Consider the following 19,039-nt stretch of genomic DNA (forward strand, 5'->3'; position numbering starts at 1 on the left):
TGGTCCAGACAGATTTTAAGTGCAGTCAACAGCCGTTATTACAGTACATAACTCTCTTACCATTTTTAGTTTAATGAAATCCAGATCACTGTTGCTCTGTAGTGTGTATGATTTCCTTATGCGAGGGAATGATAGAGGGAGCCTAAAAATTAATAAAGCAGAATCCAAGCTCTGATATTTGTAAATTTTGTACAGCATTACTTTGTGCCAAATAGCACAATGAACAGTAGAGGATCATTTTAAAGTGGAAAAAAAAAAAAAAAAAAAAAAAAAAACTTAAAATAAATAAATAAATAAATAAATAGAATCTAAAAGTGTAGGGTGCATTTGTATTCAGCCATTTTCACTGTGATACCCCTAAACTAAATGAACTGAATGACAACCAGATGCCTTCAGCTCTCAAACAATATGTAAATATTGTCTATTTTGATGTATTCCTAGTATAAATACAGCTGCTCTGAGCAGGCTTCAGAGACTTGTAGGACATATGTAGATAGATGGCATCATAAAGAGAAAGCTCCATGCCAGACAGGTTAAGGATAAAGTTGTGGAGAAGTTTATGGCAGGGTTAGGCTATAAAGGTATATCCCAAGGTTTGGGAATCTCATAGAGCACTGTTTGATCCATCATCCGAAAATGTAGGTAAAATGTAAGACAAAAAAAAAAAAAATAATAATACACATTACCCTGAACACACCATCCCGACTTTTTCTTCAGCAGGAACATTGGTCAGAGTAGACAGGAAGATTGATGGAGCAGGATGCAGAGCAGTCCTGGAAGAAAACCTGCTGGAGACCGGAGCACAGGTTCACCTTCCAGCAGGACAGCAGCTCCAAGCTTACAGCCAGAGATATAACACTGTAGTTTCAATCAGAAACCGGGGTTTTATAGAGTTTCCATTCTGTATCAGTCTGCTTTAGCTCAAGTGTTTAATCACGAGAAATTGGAGGAGTGGCTCTTAAACACAGTGGGCGTGCTATTGACTTAATCTCAAATTAATGACTTGTCTTCATCCTATTGTAAAACGCTTACTGCTCTCTGAGACTAAACACAGCTGTGGCATTTTTTCTGCTTGTGTGAACTTGAATAACACTAACCTCAGGATTTCTTTTTTTTTATTCACGAACACACATCCAGTGACAGAGACATAAATTCTGTCACCGCATTTTCAGAGAGAGCGTGGAACGCAAACCGGCTGCAATACATTTCAGCTCACTCTGAGCGTGCGTGTGTGTGTGTGTGTGTGTGTGAGATCATTATAAGTTATAAGCATAAAATACTGGTGCTTGCTTTCATTCATCAGCCGTGATGTTGGTGTTTAAGTGAGGCAAGGGGAGTTTTTCCTTTTTCTTTTTTTTTTTTTTTGGGAGACCACTGCCAGTGGAACTCCTTTGCAAGGCTGGGCTGTAACTTGAACCCCAGGAGCTGTAAGAGAGGGAGAAGTTGAGGGAGAAAGACACTGGGCAAGAAAGAGGGAAATAAAAGGGAGGGGGAGGGAAGGAATGAAAGGCAAAGAGAGAGTAATGTCAGCTGAGTTCAGAAAGTAAACAGAGGCACAGACTGCAGCATGCTGTCTGCGGGACAGGAACAACAGCTGGGGCAAACCCACGGGAGCATTCGGACAATCCGACTGACCAACACCTTTATGTCCAGAAGAGAGGGCTGGCTCCTCTCTGTCTCCCTTATTTTCATCTCTTTGCCCTTGGGGACAGCATGGCCTTACGGTAAGAGCTGCGCTATGATTTACCTTCACTGCACTTGTTTTTCTCCCTCTTCCTACCTCAAGAGTTTATTTGTCTTTTTTCTCAATACCCCAAGCATCTGCGCTCTTGCCTTTCCCTCTCCTCTTGTCAGTCCAAGCACTCTGCAACAGAAGGATCAGGGGGATGTGAAGGCTATTTTATTGCTGTTTTAGTGAATAAAAATACAAGTCAGTGCAAGTCCTTGCCTTACATCCCTTATCGTGAAACGACATTAATGCCTGTGAAGTCTAGTCGGAGATAATGACTCTGTGATGTTCACCTTTTCAGCTGCTTTTGAGAGAATGAGTGGAAATGTTTTTGTTTTGAAAGAATCGCCAACAAAGCAAAAGTCGGATGCCGTCATACATTCCTCGAGGTGAATTTAGGCACTCGGAGTCCAAATAAGCCTGTTGAATCTTGGCACATGTTCCCCATTGTCTCAGATTCCCCTCTTTAAATTCTCAAGCGTGCTGTGAGCAGGACTGTCTCTCCCTGCTTACCATGACCACTTGAACCACTGGAAGACATGACTCACATTTGAGTGAGTAACTCTTTTCTAATCTGTATACCATAAACTGTGCCTAAGGCTCCCGGCTGGACCTCTGCCATTTGGTCTGATTCCTCTTTAAGATGCTTCAGGTTCATTAAAAACCCATATGTACAATTAACAAGTAATACTGGTGAGTTTGGCATACGGCTGGAAAGAAACAGTTCCCTTTGGCAGATACGTATGTTGTTGTCAGCTGAGTCACTTACTGCATGTCTTGTTTCATAATCAGCTGATGATAGGACTTTTATTGCACAACACGAAGAAGGTTCATGTTTCTTTCTTTGGGGGATGTTTACGCATTTGTTTCTGCTTGCATTTATGGCAGTTTGGTCATGTTTTGGTGTCCCTCTTTGGCTTTTTGATGTGCTTAAGACTTCCTGTTTGGTATCCCCTGTGCTCTCTCCCTTGTTGTTCTGACAAGCAGTGGTGTGTTTAGTTAAAGCCCACATAAAAATCCTTTTTTTGTGTTTCTGGGCAGCGCACACCAGAGAAGCAAATATTCATGCTCGCATATGTAAAAAAACATATCTTAAACGAGATATTTACAGTCACTGCACAAAAAGAAATATGTTTGTTTACTTATAAACATCTGTGTACACTCACGAAAAACCTTTTTACCTTTGTCCATGCCTTAAATTTTACGTTCATATGGCGACAAAACATGTATCCAAACTTTAAGGTCTTTGTTTTAGAATGTATTTACGAACTGCTTTTTTATGCTACTGCAAAAGCAATGGTCTTTTCCTCCCTGTCTGGTCTTTCAGCACTTGCTGTTTCCGTCCTGCAGCGTATGATATCAGGACATTCACATGGTGTTAATACCAGCATTTAATTCTATTGAGAAATTTTCTACCATGCTGTCACAAAAAAAAAAACAAAAAAAAAACAATGTGTCAGGTGTTGGATTAAAGTACATCCAAATATGTGTCTCCATCAAACTCAGTTATTGTACATTACCTTATCTGGGGTTTTTGGAGCCATTACTTTGTTTTCTGGGCATTCCCAAATTGTTTACATTTTTAAATTTCTGAATTTTTAGACAGTAAAAAAAAAAAAAAATCCTTTGTTTTCCTGGTGTTAATAATCCCTACTGACCTAAAATAGAAAATATTTAATCTGTTAATCTTGATGAAAAAGATATCTCTTCTATTTAACTGAAAATTTGTTTTCAATTGCATATTTAAACAGAGACAGAGTAAATTACGAAGTGTAGCCGCACGATCTAAAACAACAGAGCAACTTATTTTAACAAAGTTGAGTTTCATATCAGCTTTATAACCTAACGCTTAAAACCAGACACTTTACCTTATATAAGCATTCCATCACACTGTTTACCCACAGAGTCGAATAAGGTGGACTGACATTTAATTCTGTTGGCGGTTTCCAGTCTGAGGAACCTACTCAAATCAACATATGTGGACCGGCCAATCAAATCCTTGCTCTCGGGTAGCTTCAGACACACAGTGACCACAGTGCTGCCCTGGGATTTTCCCCTTTTCGATGATAACTAAATCACTCTGACCTCAACATACCAGACAGCTGTTGTGGGCAGTAAGAAAAAGAAATTGTATGCTCCTCTACAACGCAAACCTACACTGTGCTTCCTCTCACAGCTGTTGCAAAAAAGTTATTTTTCCAAAATACATCAGTGTGAAATAAGATTTATTTTGTCAGGGGGGAAAGTATTTACTTAGTTGCATATAAATACTGCCAGTTGTCATTTATAGCAGGAAAATTCCTCCAAAGCAAATTGCCACTTAAGTATGGCAAAAAAAAAAAAAAAAATATTTATATATAACTGAACTTCTTGTTTTGCTGGGCAAGAAGTTCAGTTATAACTAACATCAGATGAATTGATGTAAGTAAGTTGTTTGAAACTTCAAGAAGTTAGATTTTTTTTGTTTGTTTGTACTTTGAAACAATAAATCTTGTGTGAAAGCCAACATGTATGGTTGAGCTCAAAGGCTGTGAATAAATTCAAAAGCACTATCATGCACCAGTCTAAATTTAACAGAGTAATCTAAAATGCATTCATTGTGCTGTGATACTAACAGTGTCAAACTGTGGAAACAAGTTTGTAAATTCAAAATATATAAAGATGAAAACTACCACAGGTAGAAACAATGCCCACTAGTTATGTAATTTAAAATAATTGCTCATGCCCACTCTGCGGTTAAGATCTTAATCAAATCAGTTGCATAACATTTCTGACTAAGGAGGAATGGGGTCTCTGCATTAAATTCTCTGCATTGTAGATTGTCCTGTGTAAAGTTTGTTTGTGCATTTCGTTCTGGTCTACGCCATTACAGCTCTGACTAAATGTTAAGAGTAATTGTCCTTCTGGTGAACCGTGATCTCAGCCTCTATTGCTGCTTCTAGCAGGTTTTCTTCAAGGACTTTCTTGTCCTTGATGAAGAAGATCATACAGCAAGATTTTACCACTTCAGAACTGTGAAGATAAGTCTTTTCAAGTGATTGCTCATAGATGTTTGCTGTTTCCACTACATGATCAAAATACAGACAGCAAAATGAACAGCAGTTTATTAGTTTGCAGATGTGCCACAATTCGTCAATAAAATGACATCAGATTTCTAGAGCGGGTTCTCAAAGTGTGTTTTAAGCTGTTAATGGTGTGGTACTGAGCTAGGTTTTGCCCACAACTGACAGCAGTTATTTATGTGCTCCATACTTTGGAGGGCAACATTAGTTTTCACTTCAAAACTTGTCTTCTTTGCTAAATCCCAAACCATTCACATTTCAAAGTTTTTGGATGCCAATTTGGAGTCCAGTTTGGCTCTGAACACAACACCTGGATGCAACCTGGAGAAAGAGAAGATTCTCCTGGGAAATTATATGTGAGGAAAACAGGCCCTACTTTTGGGTTCTAAACTCATCTCACTTTCCAAAGAGGTGCTGCGTAGAAAATAGATTTGCTTCACTCATTTACTGCAGCTGTGGGACCCATAACTCAGTCATGAGGTCAAGTTCATCATCTGTAACACATTTGAAATGTTTTGTATAATCATGGGTTTATATTTAAGCGCATCCTAAAATACAAAACGACCACTGACTTTAAAGTGTTTTTTGGCAGTGCTTCAGAAGGTCAAAGGACCAATACCGCAACGAGTCCGAGCAGATGGCAGATGTTCACAAGAGTCATGGGAATTTTTACCTGTGCAATATGGATCAGCGCTGATGGCGGTAAAAAAGACAGCTGCCTAAACTCTATAGACGTTTCAAGATCGCATGGGACAAAGCAGAATTTGATTTCAGTCTTCATTTCCTGTCCATTATGGTTCACTAGAACTCTTTGCAAACTTCTTTGTGCGATCCATATTCTTGCCCATGCTAGCAACCTACTTTAGCAGGGGCAATAATATTCTTATACAGAAGATGGTACCAAAGACACAGCAGATAAAGAAAACAATGAGTTGGATGATAAGTATAAGAAGAAGAAGCAAAAGAGACAATGGCAATTGGCCTGCATTTGTTTCGCCTCCATAGCATTTTACCCTTCTATACACACACTCATGGTAAGCTTCACTGTAGCCACAGCTGCACTGGGCAGACCAACGTCTAATCAGTGCCACCAAGTTGTTCGCCTACCAAGTTGGGTGAAGTGTCTTCCCCAAGGCCACTGAGACTGACTTTAGCAGGGATTTGAACCAGCAACACACCAGTTACAGGACAAGTCCCTGCACTCTGAGGTCACAGGAGAAAGTTCACAATTATCTTTTCTTAATGGACTACACTGTGGGGAGAAGCTAGGTCATCTTGCAAGTATACACAAATGACATTAAGGTCACTTTTTTACAGTTCTTTCTTCCTTTCACATTGTGTGTTGACGCCGAGAAACCTTAGGTATTATCACCTCCAAGAGGATGTGGTGGAAACTGTATTTTTCTGAGTGTAATGCGGCTGTTCAGTTTAGCTAAAAATAGCATGGAAAAAGGGATGGGCTTGTATGCAAGGTTAAAGGAGCTCAAGTTCACATGTGCAGAGCAAGGCTATGTCAAGACAGGCTTGGCCAAGTTTAATTTGTTGCTCACTAGTAACCTGAAAACTGTTATTTATTGAAAATTATTTGCATGATAAATATTTACTCCCATAACAATCAAACTATGAAATTCTCATGTTACATCTAGTACAGTCTAGCTTTTAAAACAAAAAAAAAAATAAAAATAAATTTAATATTTAGAGATCTTAGAATCTTAATTTATCTGGTGCATGCGGCTTACGTCTTTGCGCCAAACAGCCAAACAGCCAAACAGTCTTCATGGCCCCCTGCTGGTCTGGAGGTCCTTACCGGAGCATTGTGTACATTATACACTTTGGCCAGCTTTGCCAAAATCCCAGTTTTTTATGCTTTTAACTAGATGTAAAAAACTTTTCGTTTTAGATGGACTCGTGCCATGCATGCTTAACAGTCCATTTAGAAGCTCTGTGTCTGCAATGGAACAAGCAGATACATCTTACATAAGAGGAGATGAACATCCCCCACAAAAATGTGCACACTTAGAAGAAAACATACTGTGGAAAAAAGAAAACTGTCCTGATCTTTAATAGCGTTTCATTCCTCAGTGGTTACATCTTGTTTCACTCACCTACAATAGCATTACAACACATAAGACATAGAAATTTTTTTTATTTTTTTTTTTTTATAAAAAGTGATTTCTTTATAGTTAGGGTATCTCTTTCTGCTGACTGCCAACACCTTTAGTTTCTCTTTAAATTTATGTTAGCTGGGGGCAAATTGTGAAATCACAGTTTTTGAGTTAAATTATGGGGTGCTGTGCAAGTCAAAAATAATCTGTTCATACATTTTTTTTACAGTGACTGAAATCATTTTAAATGCTTTTGAGAAGTGAACCTAAAAAAATACATCAGTGAAGTATCAGTAGAAGTGTAGTAGTTGTTTGCAGGTGAGCAGCTGTGCACAGATGATTTCACACCTGTTTTAACCTTTCAAAACTTCCATAAAAACACACATGACATTTTACCAGTTCAGTCAGCAACAACCTGCAGGTGTTCAATTGAGTGAACAACCGCAATATTTTTACAGGGGGCAATCTTTTTGACTAGAGGGAAAAAAAAAATAACAGTAAGAAAGAATGTTTTACTCCCTGCAAAAGCGCATCAAAGAAAGAGCAAAGGGAGTTCAAGAAAATAAAGATGCATTCCAGCATGTGTCCAACTCTGGGGAGAACTTTCATAATCGTGCTTTGGAGCAAAACATTGCAGCCTTAACAGCAAAACTGCAAAACTGAAAAAAAAAAAAAAAAAAAAAAAAAAAGAATACAGTCCAGAATTTATAAACTCTGAAGAAACTATTTCTTGAGTTAATGTAATACTTTGAGGAAAGCAAAAGGAATAATGAAAACTGAAAAGGGATTTCTTTAGGAATGAATATTAATTGTTTTGCTGCATCCCGCTGCAAACTTGGGGCCTTCTTTTACAGGCACCAACAAAAACATGCATCGGTGGTCAGTGTAATCCCAATACCAGACCTTCTCGTGAAGTCCTTTGACTCTTCCATGTTTATGTCCATTAAATTAGATTTCATGGCCCCTCCAGACCGTGTTCTGCAGTCCAGAGGCACATGACCTACATAATGGGGGGAGGTGGTGATGTCAGCACTTCCTAAATCACAATGCAGTAGGCATTGCTTCTTTTCAAACACTGTTCATGTCTTGCTGAAAAACAAAAACATCTTCACAGGGTAACATTGAGGACAAGCTAAAGAAAAGCACATTTACTGAGAGTTTTGGTCTGCCGCTGACTGCTTAATTGCCTAATTGCCTAATTCCTAATTTGCTAGGAAAATGTTGAAACCAAAACAAAAACAGTTTTCAGCTTAATTGATACAATCAAATTAATGCTAATTGTTTTGTTTTTAAGTTCAGTAATTCTGTACAAAGTCTCTTTTTTTAAGTGACACAGTGTTGGTGGTAAGTGAGAGAAGACTACAATTAGAGTCCAAATTCCTTAGAGGTAGGTGGGGGATTATAAATATTGTATCACCAAAACTCATCCTGGTTTGAAGCCAAACTGTCCGTGATGAATTATCCACCAACGCGGTTTGTAGAAAAGTAGAAAAATAAAAAAAATTTCTACTTTACTCTCGGAGAAAATAAGACTTCTCCGAGTTTTATTTCGTTCTTTGAGTTTTGTCTCTGTTTTCGTTTAATGTTTATAACAAGGGGGTGGACTCAAGTCACCACAGTTACCTTGTAAAGAACAGAAGAAGACAATAGTTTGGCCTGAGAAAGCCTGAATAATCTTTACAACATTGCAACATGCATGTTGAGAATTTCACTTTTGCTTTATTCCCACATATTTTTTTGCTGTTGTGGGAATAAAACACCAGGCCATTTTTGGAATTTTGGAATGGAGTTATTTTGTCTGCAAAACATGTTCCATATTTTTTTTTTTCCTATTTCCACTTCATGTACAAAACATAATTTAAGAGGATTGTAAAGAAACTGTATGGTGAACTTAACTAACTAACAGAATAAAAGCCAAAATCCTAATTTGGATAGTAATTGAGGAAAGCAAGCAGAATGGCAGGCATGTAACAAGCTTTCTTGTTCATTCTGTGCTTAAAAGGGCAGCAAAAATGTTTTGAAGTGCAATTCTTTGAAGCTATAATCAGTAATAGCCCCAGCACTTGATGTATAATGATGTCTTGCTACATGTTTGCAGAAAATTTAAGAATTTCAAACAAAGGAAACAGAAAGTGCTTATAACCATGGAATAAAACTGATTACCTCATCAGCAGTTTGTCAGTGTGCTGGGATAATAAAAAAATGAAAATAAAAAGAAGGAAGACCAAGAAAAGCTCAGAAACTTGACTATAGCTGGATAAAAAGGCCTCACTTCTGTAGTAAACCAGTACACGTTAAATCTTCTAATAATTACCTTCAAAATTGTTTAAGCAAATGAGCAAATAACCAATCATCTGATTAGATAAAATCACTAAGAAACATATTCAAAACCCCTTACGTCAAAAAACTTTACACACTCAAGAATAACACACACATAATCAAAGCGAGTGAAGGTCATAAAGGTTATTTTTACATGAATGTGGCCTTCCTACTTTGGTAATGGAAGTCTTTAGTTAATAAGGTAAATTAAGCTATTAAAATGTTCAGATATCCTCTTTGTAGAGCAACTCTGCCTTGGAACATAGGCAACCATCTTCTATATATGGTGAGCTGATAAGGACTGCACACGTTAAGAACAAAAAGCAACCAAAAACAGGTTAGGTTATTTGATTTCTGTCAATAGAAATATTTATAATTAACGTAAAAAGAAAGTAGATCCTTAAATTGTATTATTTTATGCATCCTGCACATACAAACCCTTCAGTAAGTTGTTTTAAATAACTTTAGATATGCCATCTTTCTGCTTCAGGTAAGCAAACTCTTAATGATAATGTTACACAACCCCACTTTACGAAATAGTTTTGAACTAAATAAGGAGTACATCCAGAGTTTTTTTTTGTTGTTTTTTTTTGGCTTTGGTCAGTATGGTGGGGGGTCTAGTCCAAGTTCTGAACATAAACAAAGCTGTGGGGAAACAAGGCGTAAGTGTACCCTTCAAATTCCAATGTGGCGCCAAGGGGTCCTAACAAAGCATCAGCATGTGAAGAGCTGGGCGTGATGCTGGGCTTGTTTAATCCTCCTTTTGCTCCGTGTCTTTTCTCAGTAGTCAGCACACATCCCTTTTAAACATGCCGTCTAGTAACATGCTGCGGATGTTTGTGGCTCTAAAGTTTGGCCAGCAAAAATCCACAAAAATGACAGAACAGAAAGTGTGAGCTTTCTTTTGTAGTCCTGAGGGGACAAAGAAAATTAAGATGATCTGCTTTGCATTTCAAGTAAGCCTCATGACATGGGAATTTACATAAATTCCTACAAAGTCTGATTGTTATGAAGCTGTACGCTAGTTGAAGGCATGACTGATTGTCCTTCTGTGTGTGTGCTTTCTGAGGTTGATGCCATGTCCAGCTAAAAGAAAACGCACAATGACCTTGGTTTTGAACAGGAAATGATATACAATCAAGAACTCTAACTGTACTGTGAAACCCAATAGCTGTCCTCAGAAAACCTGTAGGAAAATCACTTCAGTATCATCACAGGATTTACTGTCGGCAATATGTCCGTGCATGTTTATGGACAAAATACTTGAGTGGGCCAGAGTTCTGTGGAGCTGAACTGAGACACAATTTATGATATCATTACTGTGGAAGCAATAGGGTGGATTCACAACATTCCAAGGCATCTGTGTTTCTCTCCAGCTGATCACAATCCTTTGAGAGATTTATCACTATTTGTTGCTTTGGTACGTCCACTTCTTTGCTTGGATCTGTGGAGCCGAAACTTCACATTGAGGAAGAAAAAAACAGAGCTAGCACGTTGTTGTGTTTTTTTGTGTTTATTTTATTTTTTTCTTTTGCAAATCCGTGGCTAAGAGCAAAGAAGTCATTATGTTTGTGGGACCGGAGGGACGTACAATATGTTGCCCTGTTACTGTGCCAAGTTTGAAGCGCAGCCTCTGCTCATTTGCCACAAGAGGATTTCACTTGTCTGTTTTAGCTTTTAAATACACTTCTACATAATATGGAAAGTCAGACTCAAATGTCTTTGACTGATTTCAGAGTTAATTAAACATAACATTTATTGGGCTAAGAATGTACAGATACAGACCATCTTTGTACTTGCTCTCATGCAGAGTAATCACTTGAATCTGTTTTCCATTGTGTTTACTTTTCCATTCTTTTTGATGAAGTAACACACAGAGGGGGTAAGCTGCAGAGGGCTCTTTTATTCGCCTATAAAGGCTCTTGAAATCAAAGTGAAATTAAGGGGCAGAGAAGCACAGCAGCAGAGACAAACACCAAAAATCACAAATTAATCCATAGCCCACAACAAACCACTTTTTCACATGAGTAATCGTGTGAAAAAGTGATTACACATGATTGTGTAATTGGAGAATACATGCCAAATGTATTCTCCAGACATGGAGAATACATTTGACAGACATTTGACATGTATTCTCCATGTCTGGTTCACCTTAATCTTTTTTTTTTCCTTTCCTACATGCATCTCTAATCTGTATGTATCACGCTGTTCAGATTACAGGTACTTGTACAACCACTGCCCAGGTCCAGAGTGGAGCGTTATGTGCAGGGGCTGCTGTGAGTACGACGTTATCCGCTGTAAGTGTCCCCTCCAGGGAACTCAGGTTGGCTATGCTGTGCCCTGTTGCCGCAATGCAATCAACGAGTGTGACCCCTGTATCATCCATCCAGGTAATGCAGACACATATGGACGCAACCCTTAGTTTAACATTAGCTTCATAGATGTTGCGGCCTGTTGCACAAGCTGACTCAGAGACTGAATTATTGTTGAATTTGTTTATTTTTCTCCTCATTTCCAGTCCCTCAAACCAGTTTTCATTTGCTTTGGTTTCAATTTACCAACAACTACATGTATAGAAGGACTTTCCCTTTAATGCACACATGACAATTAAATGTTCCCAAACTGTGACAACAGTGACATCTTGTTCACTTCCACTGCTGCCATTGCTAAAACTACACATCAGAAACAGCGCAGAAAGTCAACGTCATCGTTCAGAACCTTTGTTCGCTGATTGGCCCCGGTAAAAAAAAAAAGAAAGAAAACAGAAGGGGTACGGAGCTCCCTATGGGAGATTTTTTTTTAATTATTTTATTTTCCTTTTTGCATTCCCATGCAATAATGTACTGGTGAGCTCATGCAGCATCATGAATACCACAAGGTTTTGTAAGATGTTTCCATGCATGTTAATATTTTGTTAGTGGTATGTTTGTAGTTTTACATCTTTTTCTTTGGGATACAAATGCACCACAAACTTATGTGCAAAATGAAAAAGCAAAACAGGTCAAAAAAATGGATACGATTTAGGAAATCACACAAAAACATGTAAAACTTGTGACCAACATGCATAGATTATTTAACTGCCACTGATCACTTAACAAGGACTTAACTAAAGTGCAGTTTTTTTTTTCTTTTATTGTATTTTCTGTGTTTTTTTTCATAAGTCTAGTTGTTTCAGTATGGTCAATGATGTCTTCCAATAGCAAAAAAGCAGCAGTTAAATTTTCAAATTTCTTTTCAACATTTAACATTAATTAACAAAATCATGGTGGCCCGCTAGTGGAATGATGTAGCGCCCCAACCAGCAGGCTTAGCTAGTTTTCTGGGGGAATCCCTGCATGTATATGTGCAAACTGAGGCCTTTTAACATGAATGGGAGTTTTAAAAGTTATTGTTTTCTACATGCCTATTGCCTGTGGAATAATGTCATATTTTCTTCAGAGCATGAATTTGCTCATTATCTCTTTCATGAGGAAAAAGCAGCTGTTCCAAATTTAAATACCTGCATGGCAGTTTTACACACAAAAAAGTGTTTCAATGCCATAATCATAAATTTTCATTGGTAAATGGCCAGCTCTATTGTTGTTGTTAAAATCCATACCACTCCTCAAGTTGCACGTGGCTTTTCACATTTTATGAACAGGCTGGCCCCATAAGTGAAAATCGATCCATAAAGGAAACCATTTCTAAATTTTCTTTTTCAAGAACCAGCAGCATGTGTTTGTGTTTTTGCTTCAGTGACAGTTGAGCCTAATGGGTTTAACAGTGTTGAAGCAAAAAAACATTTACAGGGTTTGGTAGAGAACAGCTACCTTGCTCCTCTCATAAAAAAGTTCCATTTTCCTGTATAAACACACACACACACACACACACGCACACACACACACACACACACACAGTCAAACTAACAGGAGCTTCCTTAAAAACTGTATGGCACACACCCTCGTAACTGAAATGTTGCTTCCTGTTCCACATCTGTTGCAGGATGCAGCATTTTTGAGAACTGTAAGCGCTGTAACAACGGAACGTGGGGGCCCCAAGATAACTTCTTTATTAATGGAAAATACTGTGCTGAGTGTCGCCCCGGCTGGTCTGGAGGAGATTGCATGAGTAAGCTTTCTTAATCTTCTCTGGTGGATTCTCCGTTTCTATAAGTCAAATTAAACCGAGGGTTCCATATGTTTCTTTATTTCTTCCTCATTGATTTATCTTAAGCTGGAACCACTATGCCATCTTGGATCTTAGCCAGAACCCCGGGGAATTTTCCACAAACAGATGAACGACAAATCAGAGTCAATAATCTGCACCCCTATAAAACAACATAATATATAGCACTGAGTTTTTTATATGCAAATATTCTACCAGGGGGTACAACTTACACAGGATGGATTTGATTAAAAGCAGATGGCTAAGAATGTTTGTCAATCTCTCTTTTGGCTCTTTATGTGTTGTTTATTTCTCGTCTGCTTCTACAATGATTTTGAAAACTTAAAAAGCAACAATTTTTCATTCCTTGAAATAATTAAGCCACAGTTAAAAATCCGGCATTGGAGCAGTGGGTAGAGCATGCACCCCATGTACAGAGGCCTCAGTCCTAAATGCGGTTGTCACGGGTTCGAGTCCCAGCCACTTGACCTTTGCCACATGTCCTCTCCTCTCTCTCATACATGTGTCTATGTTGACCATGACTCTGCTGAATAAATCAAATCCACTTTCCTGCCAATCTACTGCAAAATAAAGGCTGCTAGAGCCAAACCATCCATAAAAAAACCAAGAAAAAAAAAAAAAAACAGCATTGATTTTATGTTTGTTTCAGAGTGTGGAGGAGTTATCCGTAAACGGCAGGGCCATTTGGTCCTTGAGAGCTACCCCAACAATGCAAGGTGTGAGTGGACCATACAGGTGGAAAAACCGTTTACTATTGAAATCAGGTAATGCATCAAACAGTTAATTTCACATGTCCTTGTCTGCTGTGTGATACTGCTGTGCTATATAGTTTCTCTGCATAGCATGGATACGCAATGTTAACGTGTGGTCTCAATATACAACTTACTTGTAGGATGAGTTGTTTTCTTCCCTATTGCATGACCTTTACTTTATAGAAACCAGAACATTCTAACATTACAATTTATTTTGCACCAATCAAAAACAATGACATTCTAATCAGTATAAGTGTTAAAAAAAAAAAAAAAGAAAAAGCATCTCTATAGTTTTTAAAACTGGTCATTGTGTCATTATTAAGTTCATGGAGGACCTAAACACAGATATTTACTGTTGCAGAAACAGAGTTCTTTTAATGATAAATAACAAAATAATCAGGAGGCTTAGAGCTGAATGCACTGAAGAGCAGAGCATGCAGCAAAACAGCAGATGAGAAACCAGAAGAATCCAGCAGGGAATGACAAAAAGAAAGAGTGTGATGGCTGACAAGAAGCAGGAGGTTGATGACAAACTGAGTGCAGCTGTGAAGGAAGGCAAACAAGTAGACCGAGAGAGACGAATAATTAACACCAACGGGCTGAACTGAGACTCAAAGAAAAACAAGTGGTAGAGAAAACTACCGATTCAAGAGAACAAAATCCAATGGCACAAAGAGCAGAACACGAGTATAAACAAAATAAATAAATAAATACAAAGGAATTAACTCACATGGCAACAACTTAAATCTCAACAATATGACAAACAGAAGTGAAGGGCAAGACCTAGAAAACAAAATAAACAAGAAGGAAATCATCCAAACACAATTGGAAACAGGTCGACCACCATTGTTTTTAAGATTTTATGAAAGGCAGTTAGTTCAGATGAAATGTTAATACATAGTGTCCATAGCTAGATAAATCTGCAATTGACTTCATATGTTTCTGTAAAACTCTGGAACCTCTGCTTCAGACATTGTTTTTAGAAAACCTAGAATGAAAGCAGTTCATGTTTTGTTTTATTATGTCCTCATATTTACTTCTAATGATAAGGTTTGATTCCACACAATGGTTTAATAAGTCTGGCAGCAGTACCGCTATATTAATTGGGTCTCACGGGATCTAAATTAATGATAGAAGTTTAATTTAATAGACATGTATTTAAAGTAAGTTTAATAGCTGCAATTTCAAACTTGCACACAAGCCAGAGGCCACATTCACAACCTGTGAGGATTGGTTGACATAACAAAATGGATTACGTTCTCAATAATAGAAAGTATGTTTAAAGTTGGTATAGAGTCTATTAAATCATGGAAAGTAGTTTCTGTACATGACCAGCCCGTCGTCATATAGATGCTCTGCATTTTGTTTTAATTTGCTGCTTCCAGATTTAAGTCGTACTTTCCAAAGAAAATCCTAGCAGTGTCTTAGAAAACGTTATGGGAATTCTCAAAATGACCACTTTGTTACAATAACTTTGAAATTACAAAAACACATTTTGTGTGGTCAAAGTAAATGGTATGTTCACTGACCATCTGAAATAGCCATTAATAATTGCCCTCCTTTCTTTAAATTTCCACTTTGCTCAAGTATTTCTGCACAAAGTGTTTTGTGGACTAATGGCAAGTTTATACCAGAATTTGAAAACCATAACAGACCACATTTTTTCAGGAGAAGCCATTACTTCGCTGTGCCATGATAACTTTCTATTTCTGTGTCTGTTTCCCATTTCACATAAAGAGTTTTACAAGCAAGCCTTTGAACAGAGATTTATTGAGACCACATTCAGGCTGATAATTAAATAACTTTAATTCTTTTCTGTCAAAAATTAAGTTATTGAACAATATTCAAATTAACATCTCTCAACTGTAAGTCATATTAGTTAGTAGAAGCTGCAGCAGAACAACCTTCCTTCGTCCAGGTTTCAGTGTCATAAGTGCCTGGATGATATTACGTAAAATTTAGAAATGCTTAATCAATCTTACTTGTCAGATTTTTCAGATTTTCTTGATTTTTCTCAAAATCACTTGCTGATACAAAGTGAATAAAGTAACTTTCTCCTTATCATTATTATAGTCACGTAAAATCACATTAAGATCCCAAAGCAGCTGTCTTTTAAGAGCACACACATTTCTGAAAATGATTCTACTAATTTCACTTAAAGGTTTGTTTAAGTTATTAACAGCTGCGTTTCTTATTTTGGAAGTAATGCGCAATTAACATGTTTCTGCAACGTCAAGAAAAAATATTTAACCGGCTTTCAAAAGGTGGCAATTATAATTAGAGTGATCAACATGGATTATTTGAATGATAGGTGGTGGATATGGCTTACCCATTAAGAAATACATTAAGGTGGTGCCAGAAATGGCAAATAAAAAAAAGGAGCAAAGTTATAGCTAGTTAATACATGTTATATTAACCATTACTCAGATCCCTCCATCTTGTTTTTGTTAGGATAATCACAATATCTCAATCCTTATTGTTTTCCTACCAAAAAAAAAAAAAAAAGCAAGCAAAACAATCTGCACAATCGGTGGAGATTATTATATCTAATAATGGTAAGTAATTTGTATTTCAAACACAGATAAAGACAATCAAGGTTACTAATCAGAAAAAAAACAACCCTCTTTTGCCATATTTGCTGAAATTGGTATTACGTCGTGAGTGTTTTTGTGATACGACTATGCCTATGAAAGCAAACACAGAGATTCTTAAGCTCTTTTCAGGTTGGATTCAAAAACAAACAAAACAAAGGAAACAAATCATTGTTATTAGTAACCAAAAAAGAATAAAATAAAGCAGCAATCCAGGTCCTGTTCTGTGGCAGCATTGATTGCTAGATTCTGCATGCAGAACCAATTATGCAGTTAGATGGCTTGGGAGGCTGAGCTGAAGCACGTAACAGGGGAATAAATGGGGCCTAATTGCTGACAGAAATTGTTCCACTTAAACTTCTTCTTCAATCTGATGTTCGACCTCCGCTTTCACCATATTTGGTAGTGGTGGTAGGGTTGCTCCAGAGGAGAAGGAATGGGAAAAAGGTTTCTTAAAAATCATCAATTCTCCTCCCTGCAGTAAACTGTAAACTGCTGGAGCACCAATGTAAATGCCCACACAGTGAAACCAGTTTGACACAGTCATAGTATGAGAATATATGTTTATATCATATGATTATTCCGCTCTGGGGAAAAAAAAAGAAAGAAGAAAGAAAACATGTTTAAGTGCATCATTAAAACCCAAAATGATATGAAAAACCGTGACAAATTACATGGACTTTTTGACTGTAACTATGCTTCTGATGTCTGTGCTTACAGGTTTATGATGCTGAGCCTGGAATTTCACCCTTCCTGTCGCTATGACTTTGTGGAGGTACGTGATGGAGACAGCATCAACTCTCGTGTCATTGGTAGATTCTGCGGGAACAATCGACCTGCCGCACTCCAGAGCTCTGGCAACACTTTGCACATTTTGTTTGTTTCTGATGGTTATAAGAATTTTGATGGATTCTTCGCTACTTTCCAAGAAAATTCAGGTGGGTCATCTACAAGAGGAAATGAAAGCAGTGTTGCGCCCACTTAAATGAATAAATTGCCTTAGCTATTTTACCCAAGAGAACAATTTTCACCTAAACCAAGTCTTAGTTCTGTAAATGAGAACTGTGTCATGTGCAATAAATAAAAGGGCGTTTGTGAAGTTATACTCAGTGAATAAAGAGGCTCTTTAAAGCTGTAGTCCACAACAGATGCAAACAAGAAAGAAGTTTCCATGACACGCTGTGTCCATGGCCTTTTTAAATGCCTTTTATAATACACGACTGGAACCTACATGTTACAGCAAAAGCCTTCGTCACGGCATTGAGTCTGTTATTAGTCAGTTGGGAAAACAAAAAACCTTCTTTCCAGAAAGGTCTTCTTTTTTTGAACTTACAAACTACAACAAACACACACACGCATATACACACACACACATACACACACACACGCACCCACATCAGTTACTAGCAGCCAAGTCAAAAGTTGTAAAAGTAAACAGAGGCTGTTTTGTGTAAAATGCCCACATGCATTTAAAAAAAGAAAGCAATAAAGACTTCAGCTTTTAACATAAAGGATGTGATATGATATGGACGGGCATTTATGTCTGTGTGATTAATCCTTAATTATGGCTGTGTCTCAGTGTCATATTTTCCTGTCAACAGCTTGCAGCTCATCCCCTTGCCTGCATGATGGGACTTGTATTCTGGACACTTCTTACACTTACCACTGCGCCTGTCTAGCTGGCTATACAGGGAAGAGGTGCGAAAATGGTACGTGTTCAGGATTTATTACTGCAAACAAAATGCGTGTAGTTGTTTATTGGTATTTACAACGTGTTCAGGTTTTGACTGAGAGAATCCATACTTTGAATATTTAATTTCATTGTGGCATGGACTGTACTGAAGCCTTGGGAAATAAAAAGAAAATATAATAACTATTTCAGTAATTCTAAAAGGAGACACACCTAGTTACAGCATATTTATCAAGAACGTATTTATTCCTTGAAGCTTTTTTTTTTTTTTTTCCTTTCTTTCTTTTTTTTTCCCCTTGGTCTTTCTGCCTTGAGTCAGCCAGTGATTCACTGTCATGAGGGAAATGCTTGTGGTCTGGACCGAGTTTCTAGCAGCTGCCTCCAACATCTGAGATTCTCAAGAAATATGAAATTAATTTTTACCCAAAAATCTGAAATCCACCCAATTAATCAGTTTTCCTGATTCAAGAGAGGATACATTAAAACAATAAATATTGTAATTATTTTAGCTGTGGACAGACACCGTACACCACAAAAGTATTCCCACCCATTTTTCTATTTGTTTTTTTTTTTTGTTTTTTTTTTCTGTAATAAATAAATAAATAAATAAATAAATAAATAAATAAA

The 19,039-nt window shown here is 37.5% G+C and overlaps 1 protein-coding gene across 1 annotated transcript in view; it reads left to right on the forward strand.

The window, feature by feature from the left end:
• The first annotated feature begins 1,373 nt into the window (after nucleotides 1-1,373).
• pamr1b (peptidase domain containing associated with muscle regeneration 1b) overlaps nucleotides 1,374-19,039 on the forward strand; it is a 27,154-nt gene continuing 9,488 nt past the window's right edge. Inside the window, exons 1-6 of the mRNA XM_007545476.2 lie at nucleotides 1,374-1,724; nucleotides 11,429-11,605; nucleotides 13,197-13,322; nucleotides 14,029-14,143; nucleotides 17,443-17,660; nucleotides 18,324-18,431. Of these exons, the coding sequence (XP_007545538.1) occupies nucleotides 1,568-1,724; nucleotides 11,429-11,605; nucleotides 13,197-13,322; nucleotides 14,029-14,143; nucleotides 17,443-17,660; nucleotides 18,324-18,431 (901 nt within the window). The 5' untranslated portion in view covers nucleotides 1,374-1,567. The remainder of the gene's footprint in view (nucleotides 1,725-11,428; nucleotides 11,606-13,196; nucleotides 13,323-14,028; nucleotides 14,144-17,442; nucleotides 17,661-18,323; nucleotides 18,432-19,039) is intronic.

The sequence above is a fragment of the Poecilia formosa genome, unplaced genomic scaffold (genome assembly GCF_000485575.1).
Source record: "Poecilia formosa unplaced genomic scaffold, Poecilia_formosa-5.1.2 Scaffold13, whole genome shotgun sequence".
Lineage (NCBI taxonomy): Eukaryota > Metazoa > Chordata > Actinopteri > Cyprinodontiformes > Poeciliidae > Poecilia > Poecilia formosa.